At 55.4% G+C, this 18612-nt stretch overlaps 1 protein-coding gene across 1 annotated transcript; it reads left to right on the plus strand.

Moving 5' to 3' along the window:
* Positions 1 to 1721: 1721 nt before the first annotated feature.
* Positions 1722 to 13938, plus strand: RAB11B (RAB11B, member RAS oncogene family). Its single transcript, XM_045774333.2, has 5 exons — positions 1722 to 1936; positions 8845 to 9040; positions 9977 to 10170; positions 10486 to 10566; positions 11170 to 13938. Exons 1-5 carry the CDS (start codon positions 1897 to 1899, stop codon positions 11313 to 11315), a joined length of 657 nt encoding a protein of 218 aa, XP_045630289.1. The 5' UTR covers positions 1722 to 1896; the 3' UTR covers positions 11316 to 13938.
* Positions 13939 to 18612: the final 4674 nt, after the last annotated feature.

Here is an 18612-nt window from a genome sequence, read left to right on the forward strand (position 1 = left end):
AAGATTTATTTATTTATTTATTTATTTATTTATTTGACAGAGATAGAGACAGCCAGTGAGAGAGGGAACACAAGCAGGGGGAGTGGGAGAGGAAGAAGCAGGCTCATAGCAGAAGAGCCTGATGTGGGGCTCGATCCCATAACGCCGGGATCACGCCCTGAGCCAAAGGCAGACACTTAACCGCTGTGCCACCCAGGCACCCCCTGACTTATGTTTTAAAAGCCTCCTCTGACTGGGGCCCCTGGCTGGCTTAGTTGGTGAAGCATGTGACTCTTGATCTCAGGGTGATGAGTTTGAGTCTCATGTTGGGCATAGAGCTTACCTAAAAAAAAAAAAAAAAGAAAAAGAAAAAGAAAAAAAAAAAGCCTCCTCTGACTGCGATGGAAAGAACAGACTGTGTGGGGTGAGGGCAGAGCAGGGAGATCTGAGGACAGACAACAGCTCAGGTCCAGGGAGTGATGACGGGGCCATGATTGAGATGGTGGCAGTGGCGGGGGTGAGAACAACTGAGGGAAAGGAGGGCAGGAAGAAGCAGGGGACTAAAATATGAGGAGAGAAGAATCCATGACCTTTGGCTGTGAGTTAGGCAGGGGAGGGGAATGGAGGTGGGGGGTGGCGTGGGGGACACAGAGTCACAGGAGTGGATATGGGTAAAGAGGCCAAATTAGTGTCTGGGATGCCTGTTGGACAATGCAGGGATGAGATCTACGAGGCAATTATAATAATTATAATTATAGCAAAATAACTACCACAGAGCTCTCTGGTTACATTATTCATCACTGATCAAATATTTACTGACCATTAGGGACACAGCCCCAGCAGTGACAGGGTCCTTGCCTTCATGGGGCTGATGTTCTGTTGGCAGGGGACTACAGAGATTAATGGATCAAGAAAGAAATACACTCTAAAAAAAAAAAAAAAAAAAAAAAAAAAAAAAAGCTCTATGCCCAAATGGGGCCCGAACTCAGGACCCCGAGATCAAGGGTCCCAGAAATACATAGTCTAATGTCGGGTATGATAAATCCTCTGGGGCAGAAAAGTGGAATAAAACAGGGCCAGGGTAAGAAGGGGAGATCAATTCATGTTGGAGACAGTCTGATGTCTGGGAAGGATTTTATAAATATTTGTTAAAGACTCAATGACAGAAAGTGGATGGTTGATTTTGTATGTCTTTAGGGTGATATCTAGTTATCCTCAAAAGATTCCACGAAGTGAGTTTCTCCCGTCATGTAGCGGAGGAAACCGAGGTAGAGGGGTTCCTTAATAATTCACAAACATAATGGTGGAAACCCAACCAAGAGCGGAGAGGGAACCCCTCGGTGGAAAAAACAAAACAAAACAAAACAAAACCCGCTCAGAGGCCCAGAAACGGTCATTTACTGGGGAGGGAGGAGAGAGAAGGGAAACGGGGTGCGGGTGTGCGGGAGGAGCAGAGCAGCGCGCATTGACCTATGACGTCATCGGGACGTTAACTAGCGTAACATCACCTGGACGTAGCCCCATTTCCCTTCCCGGACAGGTCCTCTGGTACTCCAGGACAGTCTGAACCAAGCCTCTCATTGGTTCCTCGCTCCATCAATCTGTTTCATTCTCACAGTCTTCCGCCCCGCCTTCCAGAGCCCACCTCTGATAGGCTGATGTGGCCGTCACTTCAGAAAGGTCCGCATTCCTTCCGCCTTTCTCCAGGAGACCGAAGGCGAGGAGGGTGGATCCCAGGCGGTGCCCACCCTTGAGGCTCTGCTTCCGCCTGTGACTGGCTGCCCTGGGTGCCGGTCGCTACGCCACCCGCTTCTGATTGGTCATCGAGCCGCCGCTCTGCGCGGCGCCGGCTCCGCCCCCGTCGGGTGTTTGTGGTGGGGCTGCGGAGTCGCCGATCCCGCCGGAAGCGCCAGGACAATGGGGACCCGGGACGACGAGTACGACTACCTATTCAAAGGTGCGGTCTGTGGGACAGAGACGGGCGAGGGGACGGCGGGGAGGCAGCAGGCAGGCGGGTTGAGGCTGCGCTCGGGTCCGCTAGGCCCAGGCCGGAGCCCGGGACTTGGGGGCCGGCGGGTTAGGCAGCGGGGAAGGCCGGGGCAGTTTGGGCTCGGTCAGCTACGAGCTGGAGTGCGCGGCCGTGCGGAGCGGACGGCCCAGAGAGGCCTGGGGGCCCTGGATGCGCCGAGGCGGGGCCGGGGCCCGGAGGGGGTGGGGCCCCAAGCGGTGGGAGAGGCCGTTAGGGGCGTGGCCTTTGGGGGCGGGGCCTCCTGAGCTTTTGGCGGGCTGGGCTCGGTGGAAAGCTCCATTCATGGTGGGGGCGGGGCCGCTAGAGGCGGGGCTAGGGCATGGTGGGCGTGTCCAAGAAGTGGGCGGGGACTGGGCAAGTGGGGGTGGTGCTCTCACGGAGTGGGAGGAGCCGGTCCTGATTGGCGGCAGCTTGTCTGGGCCCGGTGCCCGGGAAGGGACTGGACGAGAGGGATTGAGGTGTGTGGTGGGGGTCCCTGGATTGGGGTGCTGACCCAGAATTTCGTGGAAGGGGCACCTGGTGGGGGGACTGTGTGTGCTGGACCCAGGCTTGGTGATTAACGGTAACAATTATCTTTGAACTCTTAGAACTCTTAATAGAATTACCCAAGTACCAGCTCTTCTCTGAGCTCTTCACGCCCGCGAATTCATTGAAATGCTCACCGCAACCCTGTGAGGTCGTGGGTAGTATCCAGCCTCTCTCTGTGGACCTGGAAACTGAGACCCAGAGAAACAGGGCATATTTGAAAAATGTTGGAGCAGGATTTGAACCCAGGTCAGCTGTGGGCTTTACCACCTAAGGAGTGTATGTGGGACTAAGCCTGTCAGACCACCTCCCCCAACACATGCGCACTGATGGGCTGGCCTTTGGCCAACCTGCTGGAGGATGTCTCTGTTCAAGGGACAGAGGGCTCTAGAAGCCTCAAGTATGGCCTTGGCAGGTCAGGCAGTCACTGCTGGCCTGGCTTCCTCACCCTGCAGCTCAAGCTGGGGAGACTCCCTCCACTTCATTGGGGTTGTGGATTGACTTAAGAGTCACTGACTTTCGGGGATGCAGGCTGGCTCAGCTGGTAGAGCATGTAACTCTTGATTTCTGGGTTGTAAATTTGAGCCCCACTTTGGGTGTAGAGATAACTTAAAAATAAAATCTTAAAAAAGAAAAAAAAAAGAGTCACTGGGTTCACAGTGCCTTCTCTGCCAACCTGGGCTTTGGCCAGGTCCTGGGCTGTCTGTTCTGGGCTCCCTGGCTGACAGTGGTTGCCCTTGATAGCTAACCCTGGGGCTGCATGAGGCACCTTTGTCCTGCTGCCTGCCATGCGAGGGTCTGCCTCCCACACCAGCGGCTTGCATCGTCCCCTTGTTGGGGAAGCCTGGCTGTTGCTGGGAGTGTGGTCTGTGCCCATCATTGACCATTATGTCTGTGGTATCATCCCACATGTTGGGGCCGGAAGCCTGGGGACTTTGGGGATGTGGAGAGCGGGGTGGAGTGCTCCCTACCTGGGATGTCCATGTGGTGAAAGGCTTCTGGGCAGGGGGAGTGCCCATACAGAGACCAGAGTTGTCACATGTACCGTGGCCCTGGAGAGCTGTGTGCAGGCTCATAAGTCACTGGCAGGGAACGCTGTGTGGTCAGCAGTTACCAAGCCAAGGCCCCGGTGCTGACTGCGCCCTGGGGTCTTACGTTAGAGGTAGGGGAAGCTCTTCTGTCAGGGCTTCAGGGACTGGCCACAGGTGGATGGGACTCCATCCTGCTGCTGCTGGGGCCCTGAGGCCACTGCTCCCCAGGTCCTGGTTGGGCACCCGAATGTGGACTGCCAGGGCAGGGGGCCTTAACCCCAGTCGTCATCTCCAGGTTTCTGGGGCCATTGCCCGCTTGTTATTTTCAGCCGCTTGCTGTTATAAATAACCCAGCTCGAGGGTTTGCACTAGTCATCTTTTGCCCTTTGGGTTATTTCCTTGAAGTATGTTCCCAGAAGTCCAGTTACTGGGTCAGGGGCAATGGAGCGGCTGTGTGCTTCCCGGGACTCATCTCCAGAGTCTGCTTCCTGGAAGCCCAGATCTGGCTTCGGCGGCAACTGGCACAGGGCGGGGGTGCCAGTGGGGGCCGCCTGCCCCGCTGCCCTCCCCGGATAGCCTCCTTTTCTGAGTCAGCAGGTGCCCTGCTCACGCAGGGTTAGAAGTGAAAGTCAAACCCACAAGGTCAGTATTTCCCAAACTGCAGGCATCTGAGACCTCACGTTCACACGTATGTCTTGTTGGAGGTCTCCCTGTTATCTCTGCATATTTCTCTTGAAATCCACTCAGTTTTTCACTCCAATGGGAAAAGGAAACTATTTGGGTCTGGCACGTAAAGAAGGAAGGAAAGAAGCCAGCAGGTGGGCAAGCCACTACTGTCACACCACTTGCCACGGGTAGACTGCGTTAGACAGAAGCATGAATATACTGTTCCCTGGACCCTCCTGAGACCCCGTGGCCTGCAGAGGGTCAGGTCTGGGCATTGGAGGTGTTCCAGGACACGACTGCATCAGGAGGGTTGACAGGGGCCAGCTTCCTTACCTCAGAGCTCCCCGGCCCTGTCACCTGGTCCGAGGGGCCCTTCAGGAGGGGAGGGGCAGCGATCCTCCTGCCCCCAGCCCTGTGCTCAGCCTCCCCCAGGCTTTGGTCACCTTCTGGCCCTACCGTTGGCACAGAGGGGCCACACTTGGGACACTGACTGCCCCATTTAGCCCTCCGACCACCGCCTTGGCTATTTTGGCAGCCACATCACACGTTGGCTCCCCTGACCTCCCCAGACTAAGGCCAACAGATCCCCCTGGGTGTTTTCCCCACATTCTCCCCCTCCCCCAGGAGTAAAGTTGTTTATTTGTACCTAATTATAGGTCTCATGTTCAGCCTGCTAATGTTTTAGCCTGTCAGCCATGGGCCATTTTCCCAGCCTGCAGATCCGCCCCTGGGAGCACCCCTGACCTCTCTTGGCTTGACCAGGCTGCGGGATCAGGATCCACAGTGGGAGCAGCTAGGTCCCCAAGGGCCACCAAGAGCGGTCCTAGAGCCCCCCGGCCACTCACCTGGCCTCTGAGGATGTGGGTCGAAGTGGGAAGCTGCTGTGGTAGCCCAGGACCTTGTCCCCTGGGCTTTGTCCACCCCTGCCATCTGTAAGTCCTTTTGGGAAAGGGGGCGAGGAGAGAGTAGCAGCCAGCACCCAGGGAACAGGCCAGGCCAGCCCCAGTGCTCACCTTCCTCTGCTGAGTGCTCCTGAGGCAGCCTCCTTGCTCTCCAGCTTGGGCAGGGCCCCCGCCAGAGCCACCGGGAAGGACCTGAGCGCACCATCTTCCCCCATTGTCCCCTGGTAGCTTTGCCTGTGCCCTGCCTTTGGGCCTCTATCTCTCTTCTGCTCTGATTCCCTGGATATAACTGAGGCGGGATGGCCCCCAGGTGCCAGTGTCTGGGGCCTGGGATGGTCAGGGCCGGCTTCCTGGAGGAGAAGCAGGGGCCTGCTCTGCCTGGAGTAGGGGAGCCAGCCCCCCCCCCAAATGGCCACAGTCCACCTGAGCGTCAGCGTATGGGCCCCAGGGGTGCCACACTGTCTTGGGGCAGGTCAGAGGACCCAGGGCTTCAAAGAGGTGCCAGCTCTTTGTTTTTGCCAACTGGGCTTGCCTGCTCTGCCAGCCAAGTGGCATGCCCGGGGGGGGGGGGGCCGTTTCCCAGCCAGTGATGCCACCGACTTCTGTGGAAATTCTAGGGGCTGTGTCCTCAAGGGCCCTTTATTTCCCCAAGACAACAGATCACTTGTGCCTTGGACAATGCTGTTCTCATCCCTAGCCTGCACATGGGGCCAGCCTGGCCGCTGCCCCACTGGCCACCTCCCTGCATCAGGCACCATGCGCCAGGGGCTGTCCCAACAGCCTGGCCTTCCCGCCGTTCATCTGGGCAGTGGCCGGGGGGCTCTCATCTTGCTCTAGCCTCCACTTTCTCACTGGGTGACCCTGGCCCAGGAACTTGGTCACTCTGGGTTGAATGTCCCCAACTGTAAAAGGGGAAGGATAACATGAACATTTGCCCCTGGGATGGCCCTGAGACTGCGATCACAAAGCCTTTAGGGCTGGGCCTGGCCGGAGGTGCTGAGGAGATGATTGGCTAGGCCAGGCCAGAGTTGATGGGGCCAAAGCTGGGAAGGGAGGTACGGGATAGGGCTGGTGATACAGGGCAGGGCCCAGAAGGGACCCTCCTGCTCATTTCCTGTTCAGTTCCTGAGGGCGCAAGAATTGTAAGCCAGCCTCTCCAGCCTTGGCCAGGTCCCTCTGGCCACGTGGGAAGGAGGTGAGGGGTTGGGGGTGTGAGTGGTGGACCCCACAGCATGATTGAGAGCCGCAGGCCCATGTCCGTCTCCACCTCTTCCCACCTTTCTCCAATGTCAGCTCGCAGTCTTCCGTTGGGCACCTACAGTGTCACAAGAGAACACCGGCCTTGTTTTCCCAGGTCATGGAGGCCAGGCCACTCGTGGTTTGAGGGGAGAGGAGAGGCCTGACTTGAGGGGTTTTGAAGGATGAGCTGGAGTTTGCCAGCTACTCTGACGGTCGGGATGCCCCAGATGGTGGGAGGGGAGGAGGCTGGACCCAGATCCCTGAGCTCAGCCCTGGATGCAGAAGACATGGGTTCAAATCCTGGTGGACCACTTTCCAGCCAGGCGGCCCTGGGCAAGTCACTGTCCGGTGAGCCGGGTTGGGAGGTAGGAGCGGGCCTGCAAACAGGCACGGGCTCATAGTGCCTTGGGCTCAGCGTTCTGCTTCCTAACCTGTAAAGGTTACGCGAGACTTCCATGAGGTGGTGCACATCGAGGGCTTTCGTAGGACAGCCTCATTAAACATTCTTCTTGTTCTTAGTATTCTGGGGGCTGCCTTGCCTGCCTCCTCCGCCCCTGTGGCCTGAGGTTGGTAACCTGGGCGTCTTCCAGGTGTGGAGGTGGCTGTGGGCCAGTCACTTTGGCCATTCGTTCATCCAGCAGACATTGATCGGGTGCTTCCTGGGTGCTGGGCACTGCACCAGGTCCTGGGGACACAGCAGGAACTCAGACTGCCTGAGAAGCCCCCCTTATGACCAAATGGCAACAAACAAATAAGTGAGGGCTGGCAAGAGCGTGAGTGGGGGAGCTGCGCAAGAAAGGCCGGCGGGGAGGGGAGTGGGCTTTTAAGAGGGTGGCAGCAAGGGCCTGCTTCCTCAATCGAGTGTCACCTGAGGGACCACGCTGAGGAGGTGAGGGCAGGCACCAGGCGGATACCTGGGGAGGAATGGTCCAGGCGAAGCGCACTACGCCCCTGTCTATCTCCGAGTCCCAGCGAGGAGGCCCCTGTGGCTGGAGCAGAGTGCGAGAGGGAGGAGGGGAGGGCAGGGAGGGCGTGGGGCAGGCGGTGCAAGGCTCTATGGGCCTCAGGGAAGATTTGGACTTTCCCTCTGGGAGGTGGGAGCCCTGGAGGAGTAGTGGGAACCATTCAGGTGCCCACAGGCGCCCTCTGGTGGCCTCCAGGAAAACAGCCTGGTGGTTGGCTATGCGAGTAACCACAAGGACGCGGGGAGTGGTGCGGTGTGGACAGGGGTGGGGGTAGTGAAGGTGGTCAGAAGCCGTGGGAATTTGGCCATGCACATATACAACTTTCCATGGAGGAAAAACTTAACTGGGGCTGTGGGTGACCAAACCTACAACCCCTTTGGCTTTCCACTAGACAGACCCACCGTTGGGTGCCAGAGCCCAAGGTCCACACGTGGGGGTCCATGTGGTTTCCGCCTGGGGTGTCTGGTCAGTCACACAGCCACATGTTGTTTCTTCTGTGCTGCACACGTACCCACGCGTGCATGTGCGGCTCACACACTGTGCATGCACAGACGTGAGACTCCAGTGTGCCCTGGGTCTAAGGACAGCCTCCTGGGCTCACACCCCTCCTGGACCATCTCACGCGGCCCTACCACAGAGCCTGGGGCGCCTTGGCCTCTGGAGGCAATGCCCCTCTGTCCAGGGCAGGAGACTTGATAAAGAGAGGGATACAGGGAAAGACTGGAGGGGCCTGCTCTGCCCTGCTCAGGAGGACTCGTGCTCTGGATGTCTCTGCAGGAAGGGCTGACTCTGGGGGCGTCGGGGTGGCAGGCTCTGTGCCTTCACAGCTGCATCTAGAGGGCACATTCCTGTTCGGCATGAGCCAGCTCTGACGATGCCGGGGCTGAATGTGGGTTTGCTTACGGCAGCTCTCCATGAGGAAGCAGTGGGTGGGCGTGGGGGTGAGGCTTCTCATTTCCTGTGACTTAGAGCTCCAGAGACAGACCCTTGTAGATAAGAACCTAGTAAGAGCTGCTCCTCTGCCTGCCTTAGCATGCTAGATGCTAGTGCAGTTCTGATCCTGCCTTTTTCTCCTCGAGTCCCCCTCTTGCAGAAAAGGGAGCCCAGAGAGGTTAAGTGATTCGTCCAAGGTTGCCCAGCCCTGAAGCTTTCTTGGCTGTCAGGCTGCAGGGGAGGTTCAGGGATTGATGGATCCCCACTCTGCCTACCTGCCGGGATGTCGGTCCATATATTGCAGTTGGGGCAGAAAGACCCAAAGACACCAGGGGTGTTGCGCTGTCCATGGTGGCTGTGTTTCAGGAAGCCCTGAGCCTCAGTTTGCTTCTGCACCAGGAAGTGTGGTGCCTCGGGCTCCAGGACAGCTCCGACTGCTCTGACGTTGCCTTTCAAGTTTGTGCAGCACCCAGGGTGCCGCTGACGGTCCTGCAGGTGGATGTGGGTGGTGTATGGGCCTTGGCTTGGGGAGGCTGGCTTGCAGAGTCTCACCTGTCTCCCTCCTGCCCCCAAAGTGGTGCTCATTGGGGACTCGGGCGTGGGGAAGAGCAACCTGCTATCACGCTTCACCCGCAACGAGTTCAACCTGGAGAGCAAGAGCACCATCGGCGTGGAGTTTGCCACCCGCAGCATCCAGGTGGACGGCAAGACCATCAAGGCGCAGATCTGGGACACCGCCGGTCAGGAGCGCTACCGCGCCATCACCTCCGCGTGAGTGACAGGGCTGGGGTGATGCAGGAAGCCATGAGTGTGGGGCTGGTGGGCCCTGAAGGATGGGTAGGAGTGGGGCAGGAGAAGGGGAAAGACACCTGAGAGTGGGGGGCCCAGGGTGGAAGTACAAGACCCCCAGGAGCCATGGGACCATTGGGAAGACGAGTGCCCAGTCTCGGCCACACTGTGACCCTGGCTAGGGTAGGCATGTCCTATGGTCCCTCTGAGCCCTGGAGTCCCTTGAGGCACTGTGGTTTCACCAGATGCTGGCTGCACCTGAGGGTTGTTACCCTGCACTGGCTTGGGCCCCTCTCCCCACTCCCCAGTCCTGCCTCCTCGCCTGCCCTGCCTGTCTTCCCTCAGCTTCCCTCTGTGCTTCAGCTCAGATCCTGTCCCACCCTCGTCCTGTCCTCCCACATAGGCCTGGCATCCCTCGCCTCCCTGTGATCCCCCACCACCAGGACCCACTGGGGCTGCCTCTTCCTAGACCCTCCCAGTGTCTCGCCATTTCCTGTCATTCACTTGCGCCCTCAGGACTCCCTCCACTGAGGCCTGGTCACCTTCTCATGTCCCTGATCCCTCAGGGTGGATGGGTGTCCGTCAGTCTCCTTGGTGGTCAGACTGGCCAAGCCACGGTGGGCATCAGAGCTTTTGCTCAGCAGCGGCCCTTTTCTCTTCCCTTTTGTGACTGACCCCTGATGGTCTTCTGACCCCGTGAGGGTCTTCTGACTCCAGGTCCCGAACTCCTTCCTCTGGCCCCATATTCCTGAGCTGAACCTGGGGAGCAGAGCCAGAACTTGAGGGCACACCCCCCTCCCTTGAGGCCACAGTGGCCACCCCTCAGGCGGGCTCTGTGCCTCCTGCCCTGTGGGGGGCCAAGGAGCTGCTGCCCACGGAGGAGGGCCCTGGAAGTGGGCTTACGCGCTGCCCCCCTAGGTACTACCGCGGCGCAGTGGGCGCGCTGCTCGTGTATGACATCGCCAAGCACCTGACCTACGAGAACGTGGAGCGCTGGCTGAAGGAGCTGCGGGACCACGCCGACAGCAACATCGTCATCATGCTGGTGGGCAACAAGAGTGACCTGCGCCACCTGCGGGCCGTGCCCACTGACGAGGCTCGTGCCTTTGCAGGTGAGTCGTGCCGGGCCAGAGCAGGTGTGGGGGGGGCGGCACGGGTGTCACTAGGGGCCACATTCCTGAAAGTTGGACTGTGACTGAGGCATTGGAGAAACATGTGGAAGGCAGGCAGCTCTCCCCTGCCCCAGATCCCTGCCATCTTCCCTGTTTGTGCCCCTGGCCTGAGGTGTGGGCATCTCACTCCTGTCTCTTTGGCCCCCATCATTCATTTCTTGGGCCAGGCAAGCAGGGCCCCTGGGAGGATGCAGGGTACCCCTGCCCCCCCCCCCCCGCCGCCCACTCACCTGGGCAATATTCGTTCTGTTCCAGAAAAGAACAACTTGTCTTTCATTGAGACCTCAGCCTTGGATTCCACCAACGTCGAGGAAGCTTTCAAGAACATCCTCACAGGTGGGCACAGGGCCTGGCTGGGGCCATGGTAACCCCAGCATGCCCACTGTGGGTGGGCCTGGAAAGGGCACCAGCCCCGCCCCCCCCCCCCCCCCCCCGGCCTGCTCCAGAGCCCAGCCCCTGAACTGTTATTCTTGAAACCCGCAAGCCGGTTTGGACATGAGCACACACATGGCGTGCTTCGTGGGATCAGGCCAGATCCTGAGGACATAGAGACCCCCTCCACCCAGCTTCTGCGGGGCCCTCTGCCGTGGCCCCACCTGAGAACAGCCAGCTCTGTCAGCCGCGGGGGCATAGGGCCCCTGGGCGTTTATTCTGAGAAGGAGGGGCCTCTGATCTTACAGGAGAAGAGGCCGGGCTGGGGGTACCTCTGTGACCAGACACAGATCCCGGCCTTGCTGAGCACCCAGCCAGCTTTCGGTGACCGGGTGGGAGCCTCCAGGAGCCCAGCCCCTGCCCTCGTTCCCCCCGACGTGATGGGAGGGGGGGCACCCGGGGCACGGGGCGGGAGGGTAATTGAGAGGGGTCTTGGACTCTGCCCTGGGGGTGCTCCCCTGAGGGCGTGAGGTCCAGATGGGTCACCCCGCATTCCCCCACCTGCAGAGATCTACCGCATCGTGTCACAGAAGCAGATCGCCGACCGCGCAGCCCACGACGAGTCCCCCGGCAACAACGTGGTGGACATCAGCGTGCCGCCCACCACCGACGGACAGAAACCCAACAAGCTGCAGTGCTGCCAGAACCTGTGACCGCCCCCGCCCCGCCCGAGCGCCCGTGCGCTTGCGCGTCCTCATCCTCCACCCGCCCCTCACCGCACTGCGCGCCCCTGCCCCGTCCTCTCCGTCCCTCGGTGCCTGGCTCCTGCCCTCCCATCGAGCTCCGCATGGCTGGCCGGGGCCCAGGAAGAACAGGAGTCGAGTGGCACCTGCTGTCCCGCTCGAGGAAAGCCAACCGCCCGGGTCGCCGCACCTGCTCTTCTCGGGCCCCAGTGTGCATCTCGGCGGGCCAGGGAGGGTGGCAGGATGGACCGGGTCGGCCAGAGGCAAGGAGGAGGGGCACGCCGAGCAGGCTTCTCCAGTTTTCCACGGCAGACTCCAGGGAGCGGTCGCCTCCCTCCCTCTGTGGCCAGTTGGCCCAACTGGTCCCCCGACCCCCACCCAGAACCCCCTTCCGAGCGTCAGCTCGAAGAGCAAGGCGCCAGGGGGCCGGGGCAGGCGGACACTCATGGCTCTCGGCTCCCCTGCTCCCCACGCACAGCCAGCACTGGCACACGCCTTCGACCTCTCCCGTGCGTGCGCGGCTCCAGCTCCTGCCTGTAGATTTATGCTGGGAGAAGACCCCTCTCCCCCCTCACCCTCCTTTTGCACGCAGCGCGCTCTCCAGCCCCTCCTTGTGCCCCTCTCTGTCTTGTCTCCCGTCTGGTCAGGAACCTGTTGCAAGTGAAGCAATATCTCCGTGTTTTGTATATACAACCGCTCTTGTAGCCTTTGGTTTTTTTGTTATTGTAGAGAAACACAGATTCTTTATACACTTTGTAAGATTGACGCCAAACCCCAGCTCTCGATCTCTTATTCTCCCTGTGGCCCCCGCACTGTTGCCCCAATGCCTCATTTCTTCCGCCCGTTACTAAAATGTATAATCCGACTTCCTGTACAGAAACCTGCCGCTGCGCCTTTGTCTTCATTCTCTCCTCCAGGCGGCCACGCCTGGGCCAGGGCTCCCCGAGGCACACGTCCCGCTGCAGGCTGCATCGGCCTGGCTCAGCCCCGCAGGGAGCTAGAAGACCAAGTCCAAGTGCCACCTAGGACAGTGCAGAGGCCCACGAACTGACCACAGGGGCCTTGGCCTGTGGGGGAGGGGTGGGTGCCTTCTCCAAGCTGCCCCTGTGGCTGGGGGATGTATTCAACCTCTTTCCGGCCCAGGAGCTGATGGTGCCTCCTGGCAGGGCCTGAGCTGTGCCCACTGCTCCCTATTCCCAGCCCTGGGGTTGGACTGTCCTCGCTTCTGTCTGCTGCCCACGGCCGCCTCCTGCCCTGGGGTCCTGGCAAGGACAGGCAAGAGGGGCTCCACCAGGGGATGTTGGTGATGCCAGCGCCACCCCAGCTTTCCCCATCCCAGGCTGCCCTTTAAGGAGGGTCCAATGGGAGGACACTGGTGACCGGGGGAAGCAGACAGAGTTGTTCTGCGTCTCCCCAGGATCCAGCTTCTCCCCTTGTCGGTGTGGGCAGAGCTGGCCTGAGGGCCATTTGCAACTATGGAGGTAGTGTTGCTATTCCCCGCTGCTCCCCTCTGCCCCTCCACCCCGCCCCACCTGTGTGGATCCCCCCACCCCCATCCCTGCCCTGACCGTGTGACCCAGTGTGTCCTCTCTCACCTGAGTGCCTGCAGCTGTTCTAGAAGTTCTACCCTCTGGCTGAAGCCACTTATGCCCTTGACCCCAGAAGAGCCACCAGAGACAGGGGTCTATTCTCTCCCAATTTCAGGCTTCGGCTGCCCTGCCTGGAGAGCTGGGCAAATCCAGGCAGTCTTTCCAGAAGAGTCCTGAGCCCAGGGGGCTGTTTCTGTAGGGGAGTTGGATTGAGCCAGGGTGTGTGCTCCAGGCCAGGGGGCATCCTAAGCCAAGGCCAGGGACAGGTCAGCGGGGGACCCAGTGGGACCACACCACACACACACACACACACACACACACACACTCCAGGGGCCATTCACTCAGATGCTGGGGGTGCTGAATCTAGATTTGGGCAGGGGGGGGGGGGAGCAGAAGGTGGGCAGAGGCTTCAGGCAGGCTGGATGAAGTATGAGGCACCCTGGGAGGTGTCAGTCCAAAGATCAGATCTTTCCTGAGCCTCCGTTGGATTGGCCAGGCCCGAGGCACATACCAGGGAACAGGACTAAGGCAACACTGTCCCCTTGGGGTCACAGTCCAGCGATGCCGTTTCAGTTACTCTGATGTCAGTGATGTAACAAGCCAAGCGTGTTCACTCAGTGCCAGGCACTGTTCTTAAGTCTTTTTTTTTTTTAATGGTAAAATTCACAACATTAAATTGGCCATCTGGACCATTTTTCAGTGTACAGCCCAGTGGCATTAAGTACATTCAGTGTTGAGCAACGATCCCCACCATCAGTCTCCAGAACTCTTCATCTTGGAAAACTGAGACTCTGTCCCCGTGAAACACCGTCTCCCCCAGCGCCTGGCTCCCACCATCTACTTCCTGTCTGTGAATTTGACTCCTCCAGGAACCTCCTATAAGTGGAATCATGCAGTATATGTGCTTTTGTGACTGGCTTATTTCACTTAGTACAATGTCTTCAAGGTTTATCCGTGTTGTAGCAGGTGTTAGAATTTCCTTTCTAATAAAGGCTGAATAATCATCCATTGTATGGATTTCCACTTCTTGTTTACCCATTCATCCACTGATAGATATTTGGGTTGCTTCTACGTGTTGGCCATTGTGGGTCATGCTGCTATGAACGCGGGTGTACAGATAGGTGTTCAGGTCCCTGCTTTCTGTTCTTTTGGGTAGATAGCCAGAAATGGAATCGCTGGGTCATAGGGTAACTCTATGTTTAATTTTTCCACAAACTGTGTTAACCTAAATAATGACATTTAAAAGTGGGGGGGGCTCCTGAGTAGCACAGTCATTAAGCGTCTGCCTTCGGCTCAGGGCGTGATCCCGGCGTTATGGGATCGAGCCCCACATCAGGCTCCTCTGTTGGACGCCTGCTTCTTCCTCTCCCGCTCCCCCTGCTTGTGTTCCCTCTCTGGCTGGCTGTCTCTCTGTCAAATAAATAAATAAATAAATAAAATCTTAAAAAAAAAAAAAGTGGAGAGAGGGGACGCCTGGGTAGCTCAGTCAGTTAAGTGTCTGCCTTCAGCTCAGGTCATGATCACAGGCTCCTGGGATCGAGTCCTGCACGGGGCTCCTTGCTCAGCTGGGAGTCTGCTTCTCCTGCTTGTACTCTCTTTCTTTCCCTCTCACAAATAAGTAAAATCTTCTAAAAAATAAAAATAAAGAAAAATAAAAGTGGAGAGAATGGGGCGCTTGAGTGGCTCAGGCAGTTAAGTGTCTGCCTTCGGCTCAGGTCATGATCCCAGGGTTCCATGTCAGACCCCCTGCTCAGCAGGGTGTCTGCTTCTCCCTCACCCTCTCCTGCCCCTCCCCCCAGCTTATGCTCTCTCTCTCACATGGGCGCACGCGCATGCTCTCTGCTCTCTCACTCTATCAAAATCTTTAAAAACGTGGAGAGAATAGTCTAACTCCCATAAGCCCACTACCCAACTTCAACCAATCTGGTTTCACCCCATTCTCTTCCTGTGTGCAAATCCTGGACTTATTCCCCCCTCTAAATTTTTTTTTAAGATTTTATTTATTGATTTGACACAGAGAGAGAGAGAGGGCACAAGCAGGGGGAGCAGCAGGCAGAGGGAGTGGGAGAAGCAGGCTTCCTGCTGAGCACGGAGCCCCACACAGGGCTGGATCCCAGGACCCCTGGATTATGACCTGAGCCGAAGCCAGATGCCCAACTGACTGAGCCACCCAGGCACTCCATTCATTTTAAAATGTACATCCAGTGGTTTTTAGTGTATGCACAAGGTTGTGCAAACATCACACTGTAATTCAGAATTTTTTTCACCACTCCCAAAAGAAACCTCATATCCATTAAGCAGTTCCTCCCCATTTCCCCTTCTCTAGTCCCTGGCAACCACCAATCTGCTTTTTGTCTCTGTAGACCTATGGTGTTATTTCCCATGTGCCTTTGTCCCCTGCATTTTCCGTAAATGAATAGTTAGACCTAGAGGTTGATCAGATGCAGGGCTGAGCACTCCGTAGGCGGTGTGTGCACGCACCAGGAGAAAGATGATGTCAGTGTGTCTCTTTTTTTTTTTTTTAAGATTTATTTATTTATTTATTTATTAGACAGAGACAGCCAGCGAGAGAGGGAACACAAGCAGGGGGAGTGGGAGAGGAAGAAGCAGGCTCCTAGTGGAAGAGCCTGATGAGGAGCTCGATCCCAGAACACCAGGATCACGCCCTGAGCCGAAGGCAGACGCTTAACGACTGCGCCACCCAGGCGCCCCAGTGTGTCTCTTTTTTGTGATGTTTGTAGCTGCTGCAAAGCATCACCGAGACTCACAATCCATTAGGGGTTACAAAGTGGTTGTATTCAAAACCTAGCCTTCTGCATTTATTTCTGGAATACATCTATAGAGAAGTTTCCCTTCACCTATGTGGTTACCCTGAGGTACAGATTGTAAGATCAGCGTAAATACATAATTCTTTCCTTTCTTGTCAATTTCCAAATTTCATACTTTTCAAGATTTTGAGTTGGTTCCCAAGAAGGCTTCAAAAGTGACTGATTATTTTTTTTTAGTTAAAATGCATGTATTTAGCTCCTTCGTTGGGGCCAAGCTTTCAACCAGTGTGCCCAATGGGAGTGGAATTGGGTAGGAGGTGTATGTCCAGGACTGAGTCTTGACTAGTGTATCTAGGAGTTAGGTTTCACATGGGGTGGGGGAGTGAAAAATGAGTAAATGCATTTGGGATCACAAGAGTCAGGGAAGGAAGTTAGGAACGTGTGAAGTGTCTGGGATAAACTTTGGTGTTGGATTAGAATTGAGGGTATTGCTGTGCACTCACGGTTTTAAAGATGGATGGATGGATAGATGGACAGATAGATGATAGATACGTAGATGAATGTCTATATATAGGTACATACATACATACGTATTACAATGAGAAAAGTAGGAATTGATAACACGATAGCTGTGAGCACACCTAGCACCCAGATCTTGGTTTTTAATGGGGAACCGGGGCTTCTTGGAGAAATGGTTGCTTTCAGAGCTGGGGCAGGTAAAAATACAAGAAAAAGCCACTTTGGAACATTTTGTTGAGCCAGTATATAAGGAAAAAATATCATCATTTGGCAACCATTATCTGATTTAAAAAAAAAAAGGCATGGCTAACACCTTCACGCCACTCCCTTCTTCCTACCTTGGTTGAGGATATGATACCTGGAACCACAGCAGCCATCTCGCTACCGTGAGAAAAAGGCCAAAAGACTCTCAGAGTTATCATTCGACCAAGCCAAGACCAGCAGCCACCCTCCTCCAGAATTCTTGTAAGTAAACCATCACAACAACAAAATTAAAAAAAAAAAAACAAAAAAAAAAAAACACATTGATTCAGTCCAGTGTCATCAATGGTTAATCTAGTATGTGAAGATTTGTTGAGGAACCAGATTTCAATTAATTTCAAAGTATTTTCCCATAAAGCTACTATTGACAAGTGCAACATACTACCTCAGGCTGGAGACCTGGCAGACGCTGTTTTAACCAGGCTAGCGTACTCAGTAACAGAAGAAATCAACATTCTCTGCTTCCCGACTTATGCCCTGAGAACAGTTAATTGCTTCTGCAGTTCCAGCACAAATCCTGACAAAACATTAGACAAACCCAAATTGAGGAACTTTCTACGAAATAACTGGCTCATACGCTTCAAAAGTATCAAGGTCACGGGGGCGCCTGGGTAGCGCAGTCGTTAAGCGTCTGCCTTCGGCTCAGGGCATGATCCCTGCATTCCGGGATCGAGTCCCACATCAGGCTCCTCCGCTGGGAGCCTGCTTCTTTCTTTCCCACTCCCCTGCTGTGTTCCCTCTCTCACTGGCTGTCTCTCTGTCACATAAATAAATAAAAATCTTAAAAAAAAAAAAAAAGTATCAAGGTCATGAAAGACTAGTAAAGATTAAAGAACTAGGAATGCCTGGGTGGCTCAGTCGGTTAAGCGTCTGCCTTCGGCTCAGGTCATGATCCCAGGGTTGTGGGATCAAGTCCTGCATCGGGCTGCTTGCTCAGTGGGGAGCCTGCTTCTCCCTCTGCCTGCTCTGCCTGCCGCTCCCCCTGCTTGTGCTCTCTCTCTCCCTCTGAAAAATAAATAAAATCTTGAAAAAAAAAAGATTGAAGAACTATTGCAGCATGAACAACACTGGGGGTAGGAAAATATAAAGTGTGATCTGGAATGGATGCTGGAGTTTTAAAGGACTTTATTGGACACTTTAAATGGGATTTGGGAATTACATCGTAATATTGAATCAATATTAATTTCCTGATTTTGAAGGTGGTACTGTGATTATGTGGAAGAGTGTGCTTATACTTGAAAAATATACACTGGAAAAAAAAAAAGAAAGAAAAATATATACTGAAGAGGTGCCAGGCTGGCTCGGTCTGCAGAGCATGGAACTCTTGATCTTGGAGTCATGAGTTCAAGCCCCACGTTGGGGGTAGAGGTTATTAAAAAATAATAATAAACTTAATAAAGAAAATATTTAAAAAAATAAAGGATTCGGGGTGCGTGGCTGGCTCCATCCATAGAACTTGTAGTGACTCTTGGTCTTGGGATTGTGAGTTCGAGCCTTACATTGGGTGTGGAGCCTACCTAAAGATTTAAAAAAATTTTTTAAATAAAAATAAAGGATTCGGAATGTTAACAATTGGGGAATCTGGGCAAAGGGTCTATGGGAGCTCTGCATATTACTCCTGCAACTTTTATGATGTAAATTTTACGCTTTTTAAAAAAGTGAACTCTATGTCCAATGTGGGACTTGAACTCACGACCCCAAGATCAAGAGTAACATGCTGTACCAACTGAGTCAGCCAGGTGTCTCGACACTATTTTAAGATAAGAATGTTTCAAAACCCTGGTAAATGGATTTATTCTTTTGAGGTTTTATTTTATTACTTTAAGGAATCTTTATACCAGTGTGGGTCTCGAACTTACAACGCTGAGATCAAGATTCGCATGCTCTACCGACTGGGCCAGCCAGGCTCCCCCCAGTACATGGATTTAAACATTCGATGTGCTTGGATCTGCTGCAGTCATTACCCTTATCGGAGGGTAAATTATCCCATTTGTGGCCAGTGAGAGCTTTTTCTGGTTGACTCCCGCTGACACGACCTTACTAGGTAATGTCTTTGGTAACGCCTGCGCTTTCTGGTGTATCAGAATGTGCCAGGTTCATCTCATACGTTTGCTGCCCCAGACCCAGAAT

This window comes from Ursus americanus, chromosome 14 (genome assembly GCF_024610735.1).
Source record: "Ursus americanus isolate L20-20 chromosome 14, mUrsAme1.1.p, whole genome shotgun sequence".
NCBI lineage: Eukaryota > Metazoa > Chordata > Mammalia > Carnivora > Ursidae > Ursus > Ursus americanus.

Coding starts and splice junctions, on each gene's coding strand:
- RAB11B (XM_045774333.2), top strand. CDS start 1,897: ATGGGGACCCGGGACGACGAGTACGACTACCTATTCAAAG. Junction 1,937..8,844: donor GTACGACTACCTATTCAAAG/GTGCGGTCTGTG, acceptor CTGCCCCCAAAG/TGGTGCTCATTGGGGACTCG. Junction 9,041..9,976: donor TACCGCGCCATCACCTCCGC/GTGAGTGACAGG, acceptor CTGCCCCCCTAG/GTACTACCGCGGCGCAGTGG.